This window comes from Nanorana parkeri, unplaced genomic scaffold, assembly GCF_000935625.1.
Source record: "Nanorana parkeri isolate BGI_ZX_2015 unplaced genomic scaffold, ASM93562v1 scaffold2931, whole genome shotgun sequence".
In the NCBI taxonomy this organism is placed as follows: domain Eukaryota; kingdom Metazoa; phylum Chordata; class Amphibia; order Anura; family Dicroglossidae; genus Nanorana; species Nanorana parkeri.
Genome location: NW_017309199.1, coordinates 66,616 through 84,948, shown reverse-complemented (window position 1 = coordinate 84,948; position 18,333 = coordinate 66,616). Strand labels below are relative to the sequence as shown.

At 39.0% G+C, this 18,333-nt stretch overlaps 1 protein-coding gene across 1 annotated transcript in view; it reads left to right on the top strand.

Annotated features, from left to right (window-relative positions):
- The window catches only part of LOC108802539 (vomeronasal type-2 receptor 26-like), a 17,960-nt gene extending 582 nt beyond the window's left edge, over positions 1-17,378 (top strand). Inside the window, exons 2-6 of the mRNA XM_018574402.1 lie at positions 5,085-5,283; positions 6,454-6,687; positions 9,149-9,273; positions 13,171-13,221; positions 16,475-17,378. Coding sequence (XP_018429904.1) covers positions 5,085-5,283; positions 6,454-6,687; positions 9,149-9,273; positions 13,171-13,221; positions 16,475-17,378 — 1,513 coding nt within the window. The remainder of the gene's footprint in view (positions 1-5,084; positions 5,284-6,453; positions 6,688-9,148; positions 9,274-13,170; positions 13,222-16,474) is intronic.
- Positions 17,379-18,333: the final 955 nt, after the last annotated feature.

Below are 18,333 nucleotides of genomic sequence, written 5' to 3'. Positions count from 1 at the left end.
TTTTTGCTGCCAACATTTCCAATGTGGGCTGGGAGGGGAAAAAAAAAAAAAAAAACATATATAGTACATCTCTGCAATACATCTCTATGTTTTATCCCTTTAAAGACCCTGAAAGTATAGAAATATATATTCTCATCTTCCAGAAATGCTTTCAGATCCTGTGTCCATCCTGCTCAGATTTTTCCACAACATAGATACAATTAATTCTGTAATTCGAAAATAAGAACTAGGAGGGCTACATCATCTATATACTGAATATATTTTTGTAATACATTTTAATAATAACATTTATATATTATATAATATGGTAATATAACTTTTCTTTTACTCTTTAACAATCTACTGATGGAAATCCAATTACTAACTATGAGGCAACACAAGACCTTGTTCTCAGACTCTTTGACACAGATGCTCATTGTGTTGGTATTTTTCTTCCTGCAGACAGTGAAAACTGCATGAAATGTTCTGATGAAGAATGGCCAAATGAGAAGAAGGATCAGTGTGTTCCAAAATTGGTGGAGCTTCTCTCCTACACTGATGATACAATTGTTGCAGTATTTTCAGCTGTTTCCATCCTCTGTTGTCTTCTGACTGGTGTAATATTGGGGATGTTTATACATTACCAGGACACACCCATTGTTAAAAAGTTAACAAACTGAACCTGAGCTATGTTCTCCTGGTCTCCATCATGCTGAGCTTCCTCTGTGTCTTCTTGTTCCTTGGCCATCCAGTAGATGTAACCTGCATGATGCGTGTAATCTCTTTTGGTGTCATCTTCTCAGTTGCCATCTCTTCTCTACTTGCCAAAAGTATCATGGTGTGTATTGCTTTTAAAGCCACCAAACCTGGGAGTTCCTGGAGGAAATGGATGGGAATCACATTGCCGAATTCCATCATGTCTGTGTTGTCAATGGTGCAAGTTATAATATGTGTCACATGGTTGTCTATATCTCCTCCCTTCCAGGATCAAGACACTCACTCTTATCAGGGAAAGATCATCATTCATTGTAATGAGGGTTCAGTTATTGGCTTCTACTCTGTCCTGGGATATATGGTGCTTCTGGCAGCTGTGAGCTTCATTATAGCTTTTTTAGCCAGGACATTAGCGGACAGTTTTAATGAGGCCAAGTACATCACCTTCAGCATGCTGGTGTTCTGCAGTGTCTGGATTGCCATGATCCCAGCCTATCTGAGCACCAGAAGGAAATACATGGTGGCTGTGGAGATTTTTGCTATAATGGTCTCAAGTGCTGGACTTCTTGGCTGTATATTTTCCCCAAAATGTTACATAATTCTGTTCCGACCTGACCTGAATACAAAAACAGGTTTGCTTGAAAATAGAGCATATTTTTTTATTACTTATAATGACCTCTTTAAATAAAAATATAATCTATGATCACTAGAGATTGGTCTTTGCATAAAGATCCTTGGTTTTTGTTGTTCTGATGTTGAATTCCTTCTTGAGAATAAAGAGCAATCATTTTTTCACAACACAGTTGCCTGATTTTTGTAATCCATATCTATAGTACAATTCCTTCTTATTCTTGCTATAGTCCTTATCCATTTTGGGTGGTGACACCTGTTCAAGAGGATATAGACATTTCTGATGTTTAAATCCAGAAATTGTATCTCTCTTGTGTTATGTTTTTTAGTGACGCTAATTACATAATTATTATTATCAATTATTTTCCAAAAGCCCTTTAGTGTGGACAGGTGCCCTTTTCAAATCAATAATACATAATTAGTAAATATTTTCCATAGCATCAGGCCCTCCCACTTTTTACTAAAGATGGTTTCTTCCTCAGTGCCAACTTGGCACCCATAGCTACTCCCTTTCTTTTCAGATAAAATTTGTTCCCACTAAAAGTATTTTTTGTTATTATGGCATAATTGGTACATGCAAGAGAATCAAGTATATTCATGTATATTCATGCTGTATTGAAGGCAAAGGGTGGTCACACAACATATGGATTTGATTTGGAGTTTGCTTCTCTTCTTTACTTTTTATTTTGTTAATTGATCAAAATAAACTATTAACACATTTATTTCTGAAAGCATTCTTACTTTACATAATTTTTTCACATCTGCCTAAAACTTTTGCACAGTACTGTAAATTTTGAAGTTTTACCTTACTAAAAACTGAGAGTCTCTGCAAATTTGTACCACAACCATGAAGGAACCAGCAGCTCCTTGAGTTACTGCTGTTGATGGGCCCCTCGGGGTCCGAAGCAGACCCCCAACAGCAGATTAGGGGGTCACAGTTCTGTGATCGCAGCCAGAGCTGATCGCTGTGATTGCAAATCTGTGACAGTCACACAGCCGGCAGCAGTGTTTTGTAAACAGCTAGCCGGTCTGCATTTCCAAACTAATACAAAGTATCTCCGAATAGTACTATTCTACTTAGAGATACTAAATATCAAAGCCCATATAAATAAAAAATAACCCCTTAGTGCCCCTGGTTTAAAAAAAATAAAATGTAAAAATAAAGTTTTTAAAAATGTATGAAAAAAAGTCAAAATAAGTTTTAAAAAAACAAGTTTAACCTGCCGTCCGTCCGTTTTTTTACAACGGGCGGACGGCAAGAGGTTAATAAAAAAAATATAAGAAAATATAGTGCCGATGAAGCTATTAAAGATAGGAGACAAACCACATTCTAAAATTGTTCCATACTAAAAAATTTTTTTACTGTATTGCGACCTATAACTCCCAGAATAAACTGAAATTCCAGACATATGACATTCCCTATAAATCAGGGCAAATATAAGAACTTTTTATGAATTACTTTCTGTTATGTACACATTATTATTGCCAAAACTGTGAATTTTTTTTTAGAAAAAATAAGAATTGATATATGCATATGTTACATCAGCTTAAACCCCATATCGTCCTTTAAAAAATGGCATATAATATGTGGTGGTGCAATGAATAAGCAAAATGGAAATTATGGTTAAACAAACACAAATTAAGCTGTGTAACTAAGGGGTTAAAATTTTGTAGTTATGGTTTCTGTAAGTCCTCATTGTCTACAGGGCTGCTGAATAAGTGGGTGCCATATACAGTAATAATATTAGTAATGTACTGATAGAGAAAAGCTTGTAAGTTTAGAGTTTATATAATAATAGTGCTGGAATTATATGAAGGTAGTTGCAGTTTATCTTGGGATGAAGTCCTCGTAGATTCTATTTGTTTTATTTTACCTTTTCACTTCTCTAAAAGTAACATTCTCTGACATTAATATCCAGTCTATCAGTAATAAATACGAGCATCTTGTGTTCTCTGTCACATCTATTACCCGAGTCAGAACCCTCTGCATGTGTCAGGTATGAGGTGTCTGGAAGAAGAGATAGACTTCATTCAAACCTATCAGAGATATTGGCACATTCCTTTCACTATGCTGAAACACTTGTTTATGTTGGCTTTGTGTGTGACACCCTGCGAATGTGACACTCAGAACTCTGCTCACCGATGTGATCTCAGAACGATGAATTTTACATTTGAGTACAAATATTCCCAAGAAGGAGACGTCATCATAGGAGGAATATTTGCTGTTCACTCTTGGGTAACATGGTGGCACTATGATGGAAGTCAATTCTATGATCTCATGTGTTCAGCGTAAGTCAATATATCAAGTACAGAACTGTACATAAGATCTGAGACCACATATAATGCTTATTGTGGCATTAGAGAGGATTCACAGTACTCACGTCATCTGTTTAACTTGATATAAGATTTTACCAAAGAACACAAGTGGAAGTTAAAGCATATCTAAAACCTAAAGCAAAATGTTATATATTGCAGCTTACCATTCCTCAGATTTGGTTGCTGCATTTGTTTTCTTTTTTTAGGCTTTTTTTCCTATATTGTTACCTTGTGATCTGGACAGTAGGTTTGGTACTTTTCAACGTTCTTTAGCAGGCCAAGCTGTCCATCAAAAGATAATTGGAGAGATAGAGAGCTGAGACAAACCATTTAACACTGACAGGGGTGCTTACAATGGACAACGTTAACACATTTTATGTAAAACATTCCTTTACATTTATCAAAACTGGAGCAGACATAATCTGGAGCAGTTACCCATGGCAACCAATCAGCTTCTCTCTCCAATTTGTTCAGTTAAGATTTGAAAATTAAAGAGAGAAGCTGATTGGCTGACATGGACAGATCTTGTCTGCTCCAGTATTCATAAATCCCCCTCACTGTGTTTTTGGTAATAGTGAGCACAATGTTTCCCTTTGTTCAAATTTAAATATTGAACATTTTTATTTTAGTCACATTTTTAGACAGAATGTTGAATCTCTTGATTCCTTTTCTCACATTTTCCCATTTCTCCTTACCCCTTTTGAAAAAAGCCTGTTGTTTTTAATAATTAAAGCTGAAATTGACAAAGACAGGAGAATAAGTCAGAAGAGTGACTCCTCCACTTTTTGGTCCTTTCTCTTTCATGCTGCTCAATCTGTGGTTTCAATCAGACAGAAGGAGCCTAATGACAGGCAGCTCCTGCTGTGCTCTCTCTTTAGAAAACCCATAATGCATGGTAAAACACATTTTGAGTTTCTTTTTTCAGAGTTTACCAGAGAGAATACAGACATCTCCTGGCTTTTATCTTTGCTATTGATGAGATAAACAGCAGTCCAGATATTCTGCCCAATGTGACTCTGGGATATCATGTGTATGATTCTTGTGGAAATGTGAATAAAGCTACAAAAGATGTTCTGCAAATCTTGTTGGTAATAGTGAGCACAATGTTTCCCTTTGTTCAAATTTAAATATTGAACATTTTTATTTTAGTCACATTTTTAGACAGAATGTTGAATCTCTTGATTCCTTTTCTCACATTTTCCCATTTCTCCTTACCCCTTTTGAAAAAAGCCTGTTGTTTTTAATAATTAAAGCTGAAATTGACAAAGACAGGAGAATAAGTCAGAAGAGTGACTCCTCCACTTTTTGGTCCTTTCTCTTTCATGCTGCTCAATCTGTGGTTTCAATCAGACAGAAGGAGCCTAATGACAGGCAGCTCCTGCTGTGCTCTCTCTTTAGAAAACCCATAATGCATGGTAAAACACATTTTGAGTTTCTTTTTTCAGAGTTTACCAGAGAGAATACAGACATCTCCTGGCTTTTATCTTTGCTATTGATGAGATAAACAGCAGTCCAGATATTCTGCCCAATGTGACTCTGGGATATCATGTGTATGATTCTTGTGGAAATGTGAATAAAGCTACAAAAGATGTTCTGCAAATCTTGTCTGGACATTCCAAGACAGTTCCAAATTATTCCTGTATGGTACGGGGTACAGTGGCTGGTTTCATCGGAGACCTCGGATCAGATACAACTCTCCAAATGGCACAGCTTTTACATCTATATGGTTACACTCAGGTACGATAGTCTGACATTCCAAGCATTGCTAAGTATCTTTTGAATGTTGCATTTTTCTGAGAGCAGGAAATGTTTCGAGATTGTCACATCAAAGCTTACAGCTCTTCAGCAGGAGGGTTAAGTATTCGTTTGTTTCTTTGCAGTTATGGCATTATTAAAGACAATACAAGTGAGTGATTTCACTTATTGCTTCAAAAACCTTGTCTGTTTCAAGTGGTTGAAGTATATACAAATCGATTGTCATAGTCAGTTAAATGTTAAAATCGCGCTTACAATAGGAGCACATCCATTTATAAGACAACAGGAAGGAGGTAATGAAAAGAAATGTTGGTGACTCTGTTAGTAATTTTGTATCTCATTGCAGCAACCTCCAAAGCCAAAGATTGGGATGTTTTGATGGGCATAGCTGTAACTATTATGGTACAGAGCTTACCACTAGCCCCCCGAAAAAAAAAACATTATTAGTGGATAATCACTATGATGGTCTAACTCGCTGGCCAATAGTAATGCAGAAGTCAAGAAGGGGCTGGGCAAGATTCACAGGCTAACTGAAAGTGTTGAAGGTTTACCTATCAGAACAGTCTGGAATTTATTTGTTTGCTGGCACATAAAAGTGACCAGTCAATAATTTAAAGCTCTGTGTCAGTTTATTTTCTGCTCTCCGTGTGCTGTTGGAGATGTTTCCTTTGACTTTCTGTCCTAGAGATACAGCAAGAAGTGAAGAAGTGAAAGGAAATCTAATCAAAGTTTAACTTCAACTTCTAAAAGAAACCTGACAAAGGTTCCAACACTTTCTCACTCTATCCAACACTTGAATTGTTTTTAGAAGAGTAGGGAGAAGCTAGAACCCCTTTCAGATTTTTATTTCTGGTTGTGTCCCTGCTGCTGATTTGCCTTTACTTCCTGTCTGCTGAAACTGTTGTTATAAGGACAGGAAGTGAGGATGCATCTCTGTAACAGAACCCCAGAGAGCAGTAAAACACAACAGAAGTTCTAACCTTTCCCCACATAAATCCAAAACAAGAAAAAAGTTTGACATACACTTTAATTTAACAACTATTTGTTCTTTCTTTCTAGATTAGTTATGGAGCTAGAGATACTTTACTAAGTGACAGAAAGATGTTTCCAAACCTTTTCCGGACAGTTCCAGATAATGAGATGCAATATGTGGCCATAGTGAAGTTACTGAAAAGGTTGAAGTGGAACTGGGTTGGGATCATTACATCTGATGATGAATATGGAGAGAGGGAGATCCAACAACTCAGCAAACAGTTAACTAATCATGGAATTTGTATTGAATTTAGGATCATGGTATCTGTTGAGCATTATGATAAAATTCCTCCTGATCTTTGGACATCAACTACTGAAGTTCTTATTATTTGCGGCTCAATTAGCAGAACATATTACAAGTTTTTGTTCCATAGTGTTCCTTATCACATGGATAAAACATTTATCATTCCTGATTCTTGGTCAATGGACACAGAATTTTTTATTATCAGTAACTGCAGTTTGGTGTTTTCAAGTCTCGATCCCTCTATAGTGAAAATGGAGGAATATTTTGATAGTATTACCCCCTCAAGCCGCCCGGATGACCCAATACAGGATGATATTATCATAACTGAATACCGCTGCTTTTCAAGACATCCATGGAAGAACTTGATGATTCCAATCACACTTCACCGTCCTCTTCATAACTGCACTTTGGAAAGTTTAAAAAATGATTTATATTTTCCTGATGATAAAACTCCTTATAGAGTGTTTATTGCAGTCAATATATTGGCTCAAGCTTTGCATGACATATATCTCTCTTCACAAATAAAAGAAAGGGACGTTGAGGTGAGGTTAACCAGCCTTTTGAATAGGGTGAGTATATTCAACTTTATTAAAGGTACACTGTCCCTGTGCCCATTGAGAGAAAATTGTTTGTGCAAAGTGTTCTCCTAACCCTCATAAACTTACTTATGGAAGAAATCCACCTCATGTGGCTCCTTTCCTTTTGTTTAAATGCTAAAACATAAAAGACCATAATATACAGCTTCACCTTCTTAAAATAAAATATATGTACAGAAAATGTCACTACTTCTACCTCAAATCCATGAGGCTATTATCCTTTACCAATCAACAATTAATGGCGTGTTTTGTCAACAGACTTCATCAGCAGACCTTAACAAAGTCTTCTAATGCGTTTGTATTTTTCGGAACTGGTACAGGTCCCCCAGTATCCATAAATTTTATGGATTTCAATACATTCTAGGGAAGCCCCAAGAATACTACTTTGTAACCTTGTAGGGTGGTTCTTATGCAGGGTAGGGATCCCCCCATCCCCCAGAATTACAGACCCGAGGCTTGCTGATTGGCTGCTGAGACACTGAGCACTACATCATGAAAAAAGAAAATAAGTCCCATGCTTCTCAGTATCCAGAAGTGCCATTTATTTTGAGGTCTCTGGCATGGCAATGGATAGTTGAAAAATTTGCAAAGGATTTGGCAAACTATCAAGTGAACGTATTACTTTGCCACTAATTAATTAGAAAGTATTCAGCAATGATTGCAGTTACATGTTCTATATCCATCAGTACTACATGTATAGTATTCTTGATTCATTTATTGGTTTTGTATTGTTAAGGTGTCCCACCTTCTGTCCTCATTACACTACATGGATCCGTATAACAAGGAAATATATTTTAAAGAAAAAGGAGATCTTCCCAGCCCGCTGCAAATTGTAAATTGGATAACACAAGTTAAAAGCAAAAATGTCACATATTGGAGACGTGTGGGCTACTTTGATGGATCTCTTCCTGAAAATCAGCAACTTACTCTCATACCACAGTTGATATCATGGAAACGTGATCAGGTGACAGAAACTAAAGGAAGCCAATACTATGAGAATATATAACCTGTCATTGGTGACCCTTGCTTCTTTTCAAATCTGCAGGCCACAGTCTGTCATGTTTATCCAACATATTTAATGCTTTATTCGTTATTGAAATGGAAAAAATATGTAGATCAGGAGTTCTGATATTCTTCTGACTTCATGACCTACAAACGTTGTGTGGGTTGTTACCAAGAACGTGTTGAGGTAAAAAAAAAATAAAGAGCTACACTATATATAAGATGGAGGGGACTGCATTGGCATTCCAGAGCTACAAGGAATGTAATAAAAGATGTAAACATGAAATCCAGCCAGCTAAAATAGATTACAAAAAGCATATTGCCACAGTCTGTAAGAAGAACCCCCAAAAATTCTTCCAATATATAAACAGGTAAAAAAAGAGCAGGTTGGCCAAATAAAAGATGAGAATGGAAGATTAATCACAAATGAAAGGAAGAAAGCTGAGGAATTAAATTCATTGTTCTCCTCAGTATACAATTAAGAAAAGATGGGTTTAATGGAGATAAGAATGTGAGTAGCTCAGTGCGTAGGATACTGCAGTGGCTCTTTGTAGCTGGGGTTCAACAAAGACTAGACAAACTTAATGCAATTAATTCATTAGGACAAGATAACCTTCACCCCAGGGTACTTAACGAGCTCAGTCAGGTTATAGGGAGACCAATATTCCTCATTTTCAAGGACTCCATAATGACTGGAAGGGTACCAAGTGATTGGCTAAAAGCTACATTAGTGACACAATTAAAAAAATGTTTAAGATGACAACCGGGTAACTACAGATCAGTCAGTCTAACATAAATAGTATGCAAACTGTTTGAAGGAAGGATAAATGACTATTTAGTGGACTTTGTTCATGACAATGGTATTATAAATGATATGTAGCACGGATTTATGAAGGACCTTTCTTGTCAGATCAACCTACTAAAATTCTATGAAGAGCTGATAGATCGTAATAGAGGAAGGCCAGAGGATGTGGTGTACCGGGATTTTGCAAAAGCTTTGACACGGTACCACATAAACGCTTAGTACACAAGCTGAGATCTATAGGCATAGATGAAAGGGTGTGTACATGGATAGAGAACTGGCTACAGGAACGTGTCCAGAGAGTATTGATAAATAGTTTTGCTTCACATTGGTCTAAGGTAAAGAGTGCCGTGCCTGGGGTTCTGTGCTAGGCCCAATGCTGTTTACCCTGTTTATTAATTATATTGGGGAGGGTTTTATTAGCCATGATTCTGTGATTGCAGATTATACTAAAATCGGGAGGATCATAGACACGGACTTAGACATTATAACATTACAGGAAGAACTGGATAAAATAGGGGAGAGGGCAACTATATGGCAAAAATGTAATACCTTGGGATTAAAATAGGCAAGCGGAATACACATGAATGGGAACTCCACTAGGGAAGTCAGAAATGGAAAAAAATTTGGTGGTGATAGTAGACCGTAGATTGAACAATAGCTTACATTGCCAGGCTGCGGCAATCAAAGCGAACAGAGTACTGTCTTGTATTAAAAAGAGAATGTACTGTAGAGACAAAGCTATAATTTTGACATTTTATAGATCGTTGATTAGGCCTCATCTAGAGTATGCAGTTCAGTTTTGGTCACCAATCCATGTCCTTGAGCTAGAGAGAGTCCAGAGAAGGGCAACAAAACTAACTAAGGCTAAATGTAAATGCGTTCATGCTGGAAGTGAGATTAAGAGGGGACATGATTTTGATGTACAAATAAACTTTTTACTGTAAACTTCATAACAAAGACTAGAGGCCACCACCTAAATTAGTGGAGAAAAGATTTAACCACAAAGGGTGTAGGGGCTTCTTTTCAGTGAGAATGGGTACATTTTGGAACTTGTTGCCACAAGCAGTGGTATCAGCAGAGAGTATTGAATCATGCACAAATCAATTAGATTCCTTCCTCAGAGACCATAACATACAGGGGTACAGATACTCTTAAAAATTAAGACCACACAGAGACTTATATACACACATGCACACACAACACACACAGACACAGAAAGGTTGAACTTGATGGACCTTGTGTCTTTATTCAACCTCAAATACTATGTATAGGTTTTTCCTTAATTTATTACTTAAAGTTCACCTGTGCCCAAACAAGCAATATCCATACATCCATAGCATTCAATAGTCCATCAGTTCATATACCTATCTGAGTATCCTTGGGGGCTGGTAATGTACACAATGTGGTAATCACATTACTAACTTTATACCTCCTACTTTACTCACAATTAAAACATGTCCATCAACACTTGGCAAATAGTCCAACCAAAGACACATGGGAAAGTGCACCTGATGTGGCTGGTTGATGTTGTATTGATGCATGTCATCTTTAATACATGTCATCAGAATGCTACTGTGTATCTCCATATTCCTCCCTTATATTCTGTATGTACATGACAAACATGTGTCTCCTATTTAGGGTGACAAGCTCTCACTGCCATTTTACTAAGACAGTCCATTGAGATTATTGATCACATCAAGTGTAAATACAGGGAAAGTGGAGAAGGAAGAAGGGCAAGGGTAAACACAGATACTGAAACAAAGCTTACCACCTTTTCCCCCTATGTGTGACAGAATAATATCCATAAGTAGACACAAATTCAAAAACAGTCTCAAATATCAAAGAGGTCTGAGAACTACCATCAATTACCAGTGAGGAATACTTTCCAACCACCATGACATAAAGACCCTCGATTGTAACCCCTGATGCATATAGGTGCAGGGTAGAGCATCTCTAAATCTAAAAATCGCTTTTTAAATCAATATTAGGTCAAAATTGCCCCTCCAAGCACTCACATTGAATGGGTGAATACTTTTTATGGGGACTTATTGTGACATGTAGCAAATTGGACTTCCACAGGACTTTTCTCATTGCCTGAGGCCATACAGTATTTCTAATCTGGATGAGTGGAAGAGGGAATTACCTGCTGTCAACTTCCTAAATGTGTTAGTCACCACTTTATTATCTTCTTTTATCATTTCCTCATCTAAAATATTGGATCATATAACCAGGTGAATGTGCAGATGAACTCCGATTTGGACCACATCTGGTCCAAATTTGAGCTCCTTTGAGCAAGAATCTGCTATGGGCACTTCCACCCTATCAGCTGCAGGCCAAGCATTTCCTGCTCTGCATCTACATGTAAACAAATGGGCGGGATGCTTGTGCTGATGTCATTTAACCACATAGCCATATTAGGTAATTGTCATCTAAAAAATATAGGCACATAGCCATATAAAGTGAATTACATCATTGCAGGGCGCCCCTTTACTTAGGTCAAGCAGCAGTTAGGGAATTTTCTGTCAGCAGATGATTAGGTGGGAGTAGCTCCTTCCAGGTCCAGAGGAGGTCAGGTTCAGAACGAACCTGAGCTCATCCCTATTCATCAGTATAAACTGAATCATAGGGGTTGATTTACTAACCTTATAAACACGCCACGAACAAGTATACACCTCTGTAGTGTGTTCCCTCCCAGCATGATCTATGGGTGGAATCTAGACACCTTTGTAGTGTGTACACACCCAGCAGGTGTGTTGTGCAAAGCCCTGCATGAATTGCAAGGTGATTGCGCTGCAATTGTGTTGCTTGAGTTGATGAATGCAGGAATGTAAATGCATGAGCTAACCATTTTTGTCTAAACTGTGAAGCAGCAATATATATGCATCATGTGCATGATTTTTCCATATATGGCATTAGTGGAAATATGCTTTTAGAGACTTGCATGCCGCTATTAGAGCGGCGTGTTGCCTATGGCGCATGCTACATGACACGCACGTACCTAAATACATACAAACGCGCCATAACGGCGTGAAAATGTGACACGTTGCTCGTGTTTGGTTGATAAACACGTTTTGCTGTGTAAAAATGCACACGCACCTGGTACGTGCATGTGTTTAGGTTAGTAAATCACCCCCATAGTGTAAATGAAGTTAGTAGGCCCATCCATATTCTTGTATAACCACTCCAATAGATTCCTGCAAGATTCCAATCCTACCCCATGTGGAATGGGCTTATACAGATCTACACGATCTTACTCCAGAATATACTTACCTTCAATCTCCACATGATGTAATCTCTCCGGGTTTTGCTTAGATTTTTGTAGGTATGATCTTAATTTCTTTATTACAGGTTGACATTTCCCATGCAAAACCAAACCTACCCCTGATATGATGGAGTGATCATGGGGGCTGTTTTGTTTTTTTAATTATCAGATTATTATAGACGGTTGGAATGATATAGTCTTTTAAAGCAAGGTGCAATGTTCCTCCCACATCATGATAGTACCCTCTATCACTCCCACCATTCATTTTTCAGATAGAGGAGTTCTTTCTCTAAGTCCCTGTAGTACCATACCTGCTTTGTTTTTTGTTCCAAACAATGTCCCATTTACATCTTAGCAGTTTAATTACTAAATTGCTATGTTACCTAAACCAAGATTTTACATTTTTAGTAAAGGCATCCACGTCCCTCTCATCTGATGATTTAAAAGTAATTCTATTCTCCTTTTCAAAATCAGCTCCAATTACAAGTTTTTAAAATTTTCATTGCATGTGATTTTTTTGCCCATGTGAATTAGGACCTTTGTGTTCCATGTTGCTCTCCTGAAAGAAATAAGGGAGAAAACTGGCCAGCTTAGAATTAGACTCAAAGCTGTAATTCCCCCAAAATCTCAAAGAAAGATAAAAACTGACTTTGTTTTGACTGTTGATAGTTCATTACATGTTTTATTGTTTTTTGGGGGCCTGGCATTGCCTTTAAAATGTACATTTACCGACATTGAATGATATTAATTTTATGACTTTTTTCCTTTTTAATTTTCTAGTTTTTCTAGTTTACTAAATGGTATTTGTAATGATTTGTATTCTTTGTTATCTTAGGCCCCAAGAGGTCGATGTTCTGCAGAATGTCATCCAGGGTTTAGAAAAGCTGTAAGGGAAGGGTATCACGTATGTTGTTATGACTGTGTTCCATGTTCAGAGGGAGAAATATCAACCCATTCTGGTAATCTTTATGTTCCTTTAAAACTTAAAGTGAATGTATTTCAGTTTATATTTTTTAAATAAACAAGAAGAGCTCTTTTTCCAGTGTGACCTGTGCAATGTGCTGCTATAGATATCAATTGCTCATTTTATTCTGCAGCTTCCCTGTTATATTGACACCAAAATACTATTTATGGTACAACGCATGGAGAAGTTATTAACAAATAACTTAATGCAGTTAAAATGCTTATTTACCGATTATGCTAACATCACAAAAAAGGGCATATTTATAAAGCAATAAATGCGACATTTACCAAACACTCACAGGTGGTTCAGTCCCTTTGTTTTAAAACACATTCACTAGGAAAATTAAACCCATGAAAGCAATGCAGGACAATCCAGGTACTTCCTACATCCTCAACCATTTAAAGCTAATGGCAAAACAAACCTGAACCTTAAGTGTTGCATACGCTTCCCAATTATGTGATAAATGTGATTGGCTGTCACAGTGATCACATGATCTGGAGCTTGTACTACCAGCTTCTGATTGTTATTGAGTGGGAGCAGTCAGTGACATCATGGTCACAGTACTCCGGATGTGTGATTGAGCACACTCCTAAACAGCAACACATATATGTGGCAGCAAGCATAAGGCTTCAACATATTTGTGTAAGGCAGGAAGGGGTCAAAGAGACCTCAGCCAGTCTCTAAATTTAGAAATATGCCATTTTCCTTCAAGAGAAGGGTTAGTATTCTCACATCTCTGCTGGTCCATGACTCATATCTACCCTTTGTTCTAGCACTGCAGCCTCCATCAGTCTCCTAGGCATTAGAAACTTTCAGAAGTGACAGATGCATGTGTCCTCCACTGCATGCTGGTACATTTATCCACCAGCTACATCACTGTTGATTTCTGTAGATCATAGGGATTGGAGGAAGAAATCATTGTATGTGGTGAGAGACTCAGGCATTCAGCATTCCCGAAAGTGAAGGAGGCTGCAGTGCTTGAATAGTGAGAAGGTTGGAGTCATTGGGCACTAGAGAGGTAAGTATCCTACATCCTCTCTTGCACTGAACTGGCATTTTTATTTGCTCAGAAATGTGACAGGGTCTTGAAACCTGATTTATACCATGTAGTCATGTATCCAGCCATCAGGGGGAGCTCTAGTTCCGATTTAAAATGCGAAGCATTGGGGTCTATTCACAAAGCTGCCGAGGGCAGCCGAGTGAATGACCGAACAGAAGTGAAGTGAGCCGAACACTGTTCGGCTATTCACTTCAGGCTGGTACGGCTGATTTCAGCCGTATATCGGCTGAAATCAGCCGTACATCGGCCTGCTTCGTGTGGATTCGGATCAGCCGAACATGCTCAGCATGTTCGGCTGACCCGAAGTGCAGAAGGAGTTCGACTCAGCCGATCCAACATCTGGATCGGCTGAGCCGAACCTCCGGCAGGCTTCACACTGCTGTTCGGGCTATTCTGAAAGATCCCGAACAGCAGTGAGAGAATAGCCGAATGCCGCCGAGCGGCATTTGGCTCGGCTGTTCTGCTCGGTCCCTCAGAGGCACCGAGCAGAACAGAAAAAGAGTGAAAAAAGTAGAAAAAAGTTAATAGAAAACGATTGTGCGGAGCTAGCAGTGACAGCTAGCTCCGCCCAATAGTTTCCTATTGTCCGGCGGCTCTGCTGCTGTAAAAAAATAAAAATTAAAAAAATTTAAAAAAAACCCCGGGCGCTCTGGGAGCCCCCCCGCTCCCGGCTCCCAAGAAGATAGACCCCGCTGTGTCTTTTTTTTCCTTTATTCTGACACGAGCATGTCAGAAAACAAGATGTCAGTAAAGGTCTGGTCCTGGGCACCCTCAGCAGAATATGGGGCAGTGCAGAGTCCTGGGGCCCCGCGCTACCGATGGGCTTCTCAGCAAGGGGCGGGTCCTGTGACTCACTGCTCCTCTCCCGTCCCCACTGCATCCCTACTAACAGGCGGTGGGAGAGGAGAAGTGTGTGTTTGCTGGCCATGAAGCTTGACAGGTGAGTCCGAATGAGGATCTGGGGGGTGGTACAAGTGTAACTGCACACTGTGTGTTGTTATTTCATTTAATTCGAAGAAGGGATTATAATAGGCAACATTACACTGTGTTGCCTATTATAATCTATTTCTCTGATTAAATGATTACAGACAGGGCCCCTGTTTTATCAAAGTTTGTGACTACATTAGAATGTCTGACCAGTCATGTGGTCACACATTTTAATGTAATCCCGCCCAGTTTTTTGGTGGTGGAATGTGTGACCACCAAAAGGTGAAGCATTCCAATGCTTTGTCGGCTATTCCAGGGCAAACCGGCATTGCAAATCGTATGTGCAGGAGAACCGATCTGTCCTGGTACAGCTGATCGGTCCTGAAATGTCACTTCTATCCAACTGTGAGTGAGGTGGACTGTGAGATCGCACTCACAAAGTCGGATAGAAGTAACATTTCAGGACTGATCAGCTGTACCGGGGCAGATCGGTTCTTCTGCACATACCATCTGCGATGCCGATCTGCCCTGGGACAGCTGAGAAAGCGTTGGAATGCTTCACCAATTGGCAGTCACACATTCCACCAGTGAAAAACTGGGCGGGATAACGTTAAAATGTGTGACCACGTCACCAGTCACACATTGTAATGTAGTCACAAACTTTGATAGAACACGCCATCAGTGGAGTACGGCCGGTACCCATGTGAGGGGTGGAAGAGGCCAGGCCCCAGCAGCAGGTAAGAGGAGTTGGGAGGAGGTCCAGGGAAAGGGACCCCAATGACCAACCCACCTGAGACCCTGCAGAGCCCACCATTGAGAGTCTCAGATGAGTTGTGCAGGAGCTATGGTGTGCTCTGCAGGGTCACTCCCAGATGGGCTCTGCTGGGTCTCAGGTAAGCCATGAGTCCAGTGCGTTACTAAGCCCTGATTTATTGGTGTGATCTGCTCCCACACACCCCCTTCCCTCTTGGGAGGGGGGACCAAGATGAAATCTTGCACAAGGGCCCTTTGCTCATTAGGTCCGCCACTGAGTAATAGAGGTATTGTCAAGTTAACTGACACATTCCAACACTAGTAAACCAGATCTGGGTGTCTAAGCTTCAATAAACTTTGGTCACAAGAAGGTTGGGTGTCAGCATTCATTGTACATTATGTACATGTTTCAGTATATTTTTCTTCTACAAATAGTGAAAACTGCCAGATGTGTCCTGAAGATCAATGGCCTAATGAGGCTAGAAATATTTGTGTTGCCAAATGTTATGAGTATTTGTCATATGAGAAGGATATTGTGGTTGTATTTTTTTCTGCATCTTCAGTCGTATGTTCCACTGCATCTCTCTGTATACTTGGAATATTTTTTTGGTTTCGGAGCACTCCTATAGTCAGAGCCAATAACAGGAACCTCAGCTTCATTCTGCTCTTCTCTCTCATGCTGAGTTTCCTTTCTGTGTTCCTGTTCCTTGGACATCCGGTGAATGTAACTTGTATGCTGCAACAAGTCTTCTTTGGAATTGTCTTCACAGTCTCCCTGTCTTCTATCCTAGCCAAAACCATCATGGTTTTCATTGCTTTTAAAGCCACCAGACCTGAAAGCTCCTGTAGGAAATGGGTGGGAATCAAACTTCCCAATACAGTCCTGTTGTTCTGCTCATTAATTCAGGTTATGATTGGTGTTTTCTGGATGTCCATCTCTCCACCATTTCAAGAGTATGACATGCACTCTTCTGCTGGGAAGATCATCATTCAGTGTAATGAAGGGTCAGTTATCGGGTTCTACTGTTTGTTGGGATATATGGGGCTTCTGGCAGCTGTGAGTTTTGTTCTGGCTTTCATGGTTAGGACATTACCAGACAGTTTTAATGAGGCCAAGTACATCACCTTCAGCATGCTGGTATTCTGCAGTGTCTGGATTGCCATGATCCCGGCCTATCTGAGCACCAGAGGAAAGTACACAGTAGCTGTGGAGATATTCGCCATACTGACCTCCAGTGCTGGAATATTAGTCTGTATATTTTTTCCAAAATTGTATATTCTACTTTTTAAACCTGAGCTGAACACAAGAAAATCCATCATGGCAGGAAGAATGATGTAAAATATTCCAATCTTAATACATGTATGCTGTATTTTCTCTGCTTGTAATTTTTTGAAAGGTTTATTATTATTATTATTATTGCACACATGATTGTAGTCATGTATTTTTTATTTTATATATTCTGACATCGATCGTGTCAGAATAAAGAAAAAAGGACACAACATTGTTTCTCTCCTTGGCGGCCGGGAGCAGGAGACTCCCGGGGCGCCAGGGAGCGTCCGAAGCTACGGCCAGATCCTTCGGCAGCTTCGTGAATAGACCCCTTAGTGTTCTTGGTAATTGAGCTTCTTTGCTTTATGCTTAAATAAATATGACATTGAAATGAAAGATGATTTTTAGGAACTGAATTAAAGGATAAATGCACTTTAAAACAAAGTGAACTTATCCTTTTTGTCCCCTTCACTTGACCTAATCTAACCCACCCTCACCCTCCTCTTATGCATATGTATCTTTATAGGATGGCTGTGGATATGCTATATGTTTACATTCATTGTCCTTTCCATGCCTGCATATTAGTCCCCTATAGCTTTCTCTGGGTTGTGCCCTAAGGTTGCAGACAGTCCTTAAGAAGACTATTGGGCTGTGTTGTGCAATTGTGGCCAGCATAGTGAAGACTTGCAGGGCTAGATGTAAACAAATAGTGAATCCGCAGCCATGGGATTAGGGTCGGGCAAAAGGACAATAATTATAAATTCTCTTTCGTTTAAAGTGCCCATTTTATTTAAGGGAAATTATATTATCAGAGATTAAGGGACCAAAAACTGTGCACATATAAGCTGCATTTTCCATTTCTATTTCAAGGTAAATGAAGTAAAAATAGTTATACTTTTTAATACAGGTTGTTGCTCCTCATTGTTGCTTATGATGATTGAAGGGAAAGGCCATAGGCAATCTACTGTATAAAATGGTATTATAATCATTGTTGCTTTTTCAAAAGTTTGCCTATACATGATAT